This window comes from Aphis gossypii, chromosome 2, assembly GCF_020184175.1.
Source record: "Aphis gossypii isolate Hap1 chromosome 2, ASM2018417v2, whole genome shotgun sequence".
Lineage (NCBI taxonomy): Eukaryota > Metazoa > Arthropoda > Insecta > Hemiptera > Aphididae > Aphis > Aphis gossypii.
In genome coordinates, this window is record NC_065531.1 from 62855839 (window position 1) to 62863379 (window position 7541).

At 23.4% G+C, this 7541-nt stretch overlaps 1 protein-coding gene across 1 annotated transcript; it reads left to right on the plus strand.

Moving 5' to 3' along the window:
* Positions 1 to 3528: 3528 nt before the first annotated feature.
* Positions 3529 to 7433, plus strand: LOC114122956 (zinc finger HIT domain-containing protein 3). The gene is made up of 3 exons (XM_027985771.2): positions 3529 to 3796; positions 5724 to 5863; positions 7055 to 7433. The coding sequence occupies exons 1-3, from the start codon at positions 3729 to 3731 to the stop codon at positions 7222 to 7224; spliced, it is 378 nt and encodes a 125-aa protein (XP_027841572.2). The 5' UTR covers positions 3529 to 3728; the 3' UTR covers positions 7225 to 7433.
* Positions 7434 to 7541: the final 108 nt, after the last annotated feature.

Here is a 7541-nt window from a genome sequence, read left to right on the forward strand (position 1 = left end):
AGAATATTTTTACATAGCTTTCACATTTATAAAACACTTTATACTTATAGTTACTTACTAATAATTCACATCTGCCATTCTTAAAAAAAAAAAAACGGTTTAAGTAATTTATTCTGCATTATCAAATTCAATCATTTAAAGATTAAAATATAAATGTATATTGTTAATATTATTAGATAATATTACAGGATTCAAATAATTATAAATTATAAAATATATCCATTTTTTTAAACTTGCATTAATAATTGTTTACATTAGTTGTTAGGTACCTATACTAAATGTGATTTCTTTCATATTTCCTAAGATATGTATTAGATCTTTTAATATTTATAGTATAAATCATTGTGATACTAGTTAACTATTTTAATTTATAAATTTCTTTTTAATTTTAAAAAATATAAAATTCATTTTATGAGTATTTTAAAATAGTATTATAGTAACTAATAATAGAAAAATAAATGAATTTCGGACTACCTTATACTTTGGTATAAGTAAACAACTTATTGTGCCTTTTAAATCTATACATTTATTAAATTGTAGTTTTTACAATACAAATTTATTTTTATTCAAATTATTACATCATGAGTCTCTGTTAATTTTTTTTTACTCTTTATTTTATTTTTATTCATTTTTGTTGAAAATTATATTGTTCCTTTATTTTGGTATCATATTACCATTTCAAAATTAATTACCTATCAATATTAATTATAATTTCTTGTATTAGATTAAAAAAATTAAATGTATCTAATTTTAGTTTTACAACTTATTATTGTATTCAATTGTTCTAATAAGTTTATAGTAAACTAGGAACATTTTATAAATATTATGTAATACAAGGTGATTTTTTTTCTAAGACTTGTTAAACTAAATTATTGCATAGTTTAAAGTATAACAACACTACATTTTGAGATTAATAAAAAACTAATTTCAATAATTAGTTAAATAAATAAATAGTTTGTTTTGTTCAGTTCATTTAATTTTAAATGCTCATCATTTATCAAAAAAAAAAACTCAATTCAGTAGTTCAATGCATATATTATGTACATACAAAATATTGTAGGATTCTATATTTATAAAATAAATTCTTTTAATATATATCAAATTTCAAAGTATTGGTTACAATATAATAAAAATTAATGAAAAAAAAAAAAAAATGTTTTTTATACAAAAATATAGGTAGTATTAAAGAATTATATCTTAATTTCAATTTCTCAAATAAACACTAACCAATCAAAATAATGAAAGTAACGATTGTCTTTAGTTAAAATAAATCACCTTGTTTAATATATTTAGCTTATATAATGATATTTTATATGTGATTTTCAAAGCAATAATTAATTTTTTTTTTTGTTGTTATTTATGCTCCTAATAATGTTTTAATGAATTAAATATTTATTTAAGGTGACTTATTTCCATGTACCCTTTTAATGTCAACTAATTTTTTAAATAAGTATTAATAAATAGAAACTATAAATAGTTTTATTTCTTTAAAATGTTTAGACATCATTACTTCATTTTTGGGATTTAATCCTCTATTTGTTTATAGATATTTATTTAACATAGTAGTTATTAGTTACCAACTAATAAACAATGAAGTTTTTCATTGCTCAAAGCTTAATGAATAATCTTCTAAAAAAGTTCAATATCCCTTGTGTTTTTATATAATATGAAGGGAAGACATTTTGAACATTTTTTCACCAACAAGAATCAATATTCAGAAATAATCATTAGTAGCTAATGATTAAATCAGTCAGTAATCAATAGTCAATGGAGTATGGACTATACTATAGTCCGTTCAAAATAAAAAACGTAGACGGCGGTCGACTACTGCACATGGGTGTGGCCTCACTATGCTTATTGAGCTTTCATACCGTCGCAATAGACGCACAGTGGAAGAAACTGGTCGCCGCTGTCTATGTTTCTTATTTTGAATGGACTATATAATTAATTAATAATTATCCGGTTAGCCATGTCTGATAGTGAGCAAAAAATCATTCATATAAACACTTAATGATTAGAGGCATTATTGTCTATGGCTAAAGATTAAATTATAATGAATGATTCTGTTGTTAAGATATACATTTCTTTTTTTTTTAATTAATTAAATTGATTGATTAAATAGAAAATTGTACATTATTTTTAAATTTAATATTATACTTTGTTTTTAAATGTAAAATATGAATTATTTTATTTAGTAATTATTAATTACTAATATGAGATAAAATGCTGTATAAATCTTCAAAATAAACGTGAATTCATACCCTGAAAAAAATCATTAAATATATCCAGAAGTCAAGACAAATTAACATGAGGGTGGTTACATTTTTTCAGTTGACCATTGAATACTGACCGTAGTACATACACTATAATTTTATTTTTAATTCAATGTTGATTTTCTCAGAAGAATGATGATGATACTATTGATACATGAAAATTAAATACTAAATAAATCATAATACTTTCAGATTGATGATGTAATTCAATTAAAAAAATAACTACATTTAATACATTTAAGTTGTTTGTGTCTAAAAAACAAATGATACAATTAGTATTAGTATTAGTCAAAATATATAAATTATGTTCAAAATATGACAATTGTTACAATATTACATTTTATGAAACACAAACTTTTTTTATACCTTCCAAATAATGTATAAATAAATTATTTCGATTCTTTTATGTTAGCAGTACTAACATTCAACTAAATAGTATGATAATAGATTTTCATTAGTCCCATACTCCCATACTCCCATGCATTTTAAATTTTAATATTGACCATAAACATTCTATTGTTTGCGTGTTAGTCCCATTTATACTAAAATATGATTTCCATTTATCAGATATACCATATGCCTATGGTAGTCCCCGGCAAAACTTTATGTATGATCGGAGGATCATGGATACACCCAAGGATCTTCGATCCTACGTCCAAAATTATGGTTAGTTACAGAATGATTTACTTTTTCAGTATCTGAGGTATCAGAACTATAAAAGATAGTTGTTGTACTAGATTCAATATGGAGATCACACTTTACCAATGCCAAAATGTTTAGTCTTAAAAAAAAGGTTATCAATATTGAATTATTAATGCTTTCAGCAACTTTCCTATTAACCCTATTAAGTACTGAAGTAGAACAATAATAATAATAATAATTTTCAATTATTCAGTACCTAATTTTTATTCATGGCTTAAAGCTTAAAATTCAGTGTAAGCTATTTAGTATTTAAGCAAATTGAGTATATTAAAGTCATGCTTTAATTGGAAAATAATTATATTTATTTTATTTAACAAAAGACAAAGAACAATAATTATTTTTTTTATAGTAATTAGTATAATACTGTAATAGAACACTACAATTTACCAAAAATTTAAAATTTAAATATTACGATGTTATCTATCATCAGAGTTATCTATTTTATTTTACCGTAATACCGTTATTTCTTATCATCTGCATTTAGAAACACGATTTAAGATAGAACCACAGAATAGATACTACCTATCTTAAATCGTGTTTAGAAGTGACAGATAACATTATTTTTTTTAATAGCACGTTTTTAAGTTTTTTTTTAATAAAGGATTTTAGAAATGAAGAAAACATAATTTATTTATTATGATTCTATACTACTAATTACTTTAATAGTTTTTCAACTATTTGTGTTTGTTTAATATTTATAATACTAAGTTAAATCTGATTAATTTCATAAATAGTTCTTAGCGCAAAATTGTGATGAAGTGTAATATTTGTGAAGTCAACGAATCCAAGTATAAATGTCCAAAATGCAGAAACATCAAGTAGTGAGTATCACATTTAAATTTTTAAATAATTCTATGAAACTATTCCTTCAATCTATTTTATCCAGTTCTAAGAGTTTGGTAAGACACTTGCTTACCCTAAAAAATATCTGGTACTTGTTAAGAAAATTTTTGCCAAATATTAGTAAAACTATGTTTGGTCAATATAATTTAAATAATTTTACATAATATTAGTTATAATATTATGATGCAGTATAATCAAAGTTTATCATACTCAATTTAGAATGTACACAATATGTTATGTGTGTAATACATTAACTAATCTATAGCTTAGAATATTATATAATTTTATAATTTTATTTATAATAAATAAATATATTTCAAATCTAATTTGATCCAATTTTTATATATATATATGTGTGTGTGTAATATTAGTAGTATTTTGTTTCTTATATTTTTAACGATTTTTAATATTAATAAACAATCAATTTTCAAACTTATTACCTAATACAATGCATATTTTTATTGAACAATTCACATATTTTGATAAATTTTATTAGAAATATTAAATTTATTAGTATATTAACTTAAACAACATTTCACAATCTCTATGTCATGAATTTGAATTACAGTGAAATCTCTATTAATGGACACTTCTCTCTCAATAGTGGACACTTCTGAATTCCCCAGAAAAAATGTATGCACATAATAGGAGTTATAACCTCTTAATAGAGGACACTAAATACTGGTACAAAAATTACAAATTATCTCATAAATGGACATAATACAGTCAATATATGTTCATATTGAAAATGTTTAAGTAATAAAAATACTATATTTATCTGTTATACAATATCAAAATGTCATCAATATATATTTTGTTCATATTTTATCTTATCTTAATCGTTTTCCTATTCAACAAATGACAAATGGTTCGATCATCAGTTGTGTGCTGCACATTTTGTGAACATGTACCTGCGTTAAAATTAACAATAATAAAATAAAAATATTGAACTTAAAAGAAAAAGTAAATATTATTTTAACTAAAGAAACGAAAAATCTAAGTGTACGTGTATTAACAGAACGGTTTTGCATAACTATATTACAAGTAAATTTAAATATTTAATTTTAATGTTTTGTATATTTTTATACCCACTTTTTAATACATACATACCTATTGTATTATATATATATTATATTATCATATTAAATAATAAATTAATATATATTTCAATGTAATTTGTATAACCAATTCTCTTAAGCTCTCTTGTGGACATTTAGTGATTTTTTGCAAATGTCCATTAAGTAGAAGTTTTTTCAATAGTGGACATATTTTTAATTCATTTTCTTGTTCACTATATAGAGGTTTCACTGTATTATTATTTATATAATTTAATACTTTATTAGTGTATAGAGTGTCCTGTGAGAATTTATCCATTTGATATCTTCTTAAGACTAGAATCACATATAGCGGTGGAGCCACAGTGGTTCAACCACGACATGACAAAGTCAATTTTTCAACCACGGCCAATTTTCCGTAGCTGAACTACATAAATGTGAAAGTTTATCAGGCAATTGCATATTGTATTTAATTTATTGAATAGTACAACCGCTGTGTGTGGCCCTAGCCCACGGCTTTAGATTTAAAGCCGTGCCCTAGCCTTAATAATGGAGATATCATAATTCTGTTTATTAAAAGATATTGCAATGGGTAAATTCTCACATGACACCCTGTACTTACTATTTAAATTATAGGTATAAATTTAAAAAAAAAAATTAACTATCAATTTGACCTGACATATTTTAATCTAAAATCAAGTAAAACGTTTAATTTTTTCAAATAATTTAAAATATTCATTGATAGTAAACATTTAAATATGTTAAATAATCCTAGTTATAATTGATATAATTTTTAATTTTTACATAGGAATAATAAGTTTAATCAAGCAAAAAATTTATTTTTTTTAAGTTGTTCAGTTGCATGTTACCAAAATCATCTATCAGGTGATTGTACAATAAACAACCAAGATACATCAGTTGAAATGGTAAAAAATGAACAGTTGTATCCAACTGAAGACACAATTCCATCAGAAAAATTAAATTTACTTTGTATGTATAACTTCTGAACTTGATATTAATCTACTTCTTATGTTTAAGATATTAATTATTATTTTTATTAATATTTAAAATTATGTTATTTAAGGATGAATCAAACTTTAATTAGATGTGCATAATTATAATTATTCAAGATGCTTTCATTCTGACATTTTTTTTAGCACGTTCACAACCACAGTATAATATGGAAAGTCGTTTAAGAACCCCCCCCCCCCCAAAAAAAAAAAAAAATTGCTGCAATAAAATAATACTTATATTATTTCTAAAGAGAATCTCGTGTCAATTATAGTTGACATGTGGTTGTACATGTGATAAGTTATACTTGCAAGTTTTATCTAAAGCAGTTTAATTCTTAACTCACTTAACATTTTTTTTTTTTTTTTATTGAAAACTATATCTATCGAGTCTATAGTTTTTAGATGTCTAATTTGTCGGGAAAAAAATACTATGCACAAAATATTTATATATATTTATACATATATTATATTATTAAATATATAATAAACTAGGGCTCAGGACTTAAAGCATTTGCTTATTTTTATGGATTGACTTAAAATGTAGTAGAGTGCTATACATAGGCGTAGTTAGTGGGGGGGCTTTAAGGGGGCTTAGTCCCCCTATTTGAATCATAGCCTCCCAAAAACTCGTTAACATATGCCCCGGGAAGCCCTAAAGCCCCCCCAACAAATTTGACCACCCTACGCTTATGGTGCTATAGAAGTATACCTATGTCAGTCATGTTATAACACATTCAATTATGAAATTTTAAAGTTTTTTTGCATTTTTCTAAATGATTTTTTTTGACCAGTTTTTCTATTTCTTTAAGGTTTTTTCTTTTAATATGGTTTATAGAATTAAAATTTAAAAAATTCTTAGTTTATCTACATTGTCGCATATTCTTTCGCTGTCCATGGCATCCTACTTATTTTCTTTTAATGTTTTTTGTAATCTACAATCAATGTACTGTTACAAATTATGTCTAGTACCTACTTTATCATGTAAAAAGATTTTTTTTGTTGATTAAATATTTTTGCTCAAATATAAGTTTTTTAAATGCTTATTTGAGTGCTTTTAATGATGTTTTTAAGCACTTATTTTAATGATTTTGAGTGCTATAAGTCCTGAGCCCTGAAATAACTAACTTATTTTACTAATGATTTATTATTTTAAATATTTTAATTTTAGGTTATGATAATCGCCTAAGAGAATTAGTTTCTGATTCTTATTTACAAAAACTATTGGAAAAAATAGATAATAGTACTAGTCCAAATGAAGAATTAGAAAAAGCTATGATTGAGCCTATATTTGAAGAATTTGCTAGAAGATGTTTGGAAATTGTAAAGGATGAAAATTGAAGTTAAATCAATAAATCATTGGCAAATTATAAAAACTTTACAATGTTAATAGGTTTAAAACCATATCATATTGTTTCCTTATTTTATGATTTTTATCACAAGGAAAAAGTTGACTGAAAATTGTAATTATATAAATAATAAAAGATGGTATTCTTAAATGTAATAACTTTATATAATTCAAATTATAAAAGTATTTTTAAAAAATTCAATTACATTCATTTATATATTATTGTTGTTAGTCAAAAAGAAAAAGTTATCTTCCTGGGTGTTTCTTGATATCTTGTAAATGTTTGATAAAGTTTGGTATAAGGGGCTAC

Bases quoted from the DNA above. Each gene is read 5' to 3' on its own strand.
- LOC114122956 (XM_027985771.2), top strand. From the start codon at position 3,729: ATGAAGTGTAATATTTGTGAAGTCAACGAATCCAAGTATAAATGTCCA. The intron at 3,797-5,723 runs GTGAGTATCACA...ATTTTTTTTAAG, and splicing joins AAATGCAGAAACATCAAGTA to TTGTTCAGTTGCATGTTACC. The intron at 5,864-7,054 runs GTATGTATAACT...TTTTAATTTTAG, and splicing joins AGAAAAATTAAATTTACTTT to GTTATGATAATCGCCTAAGA.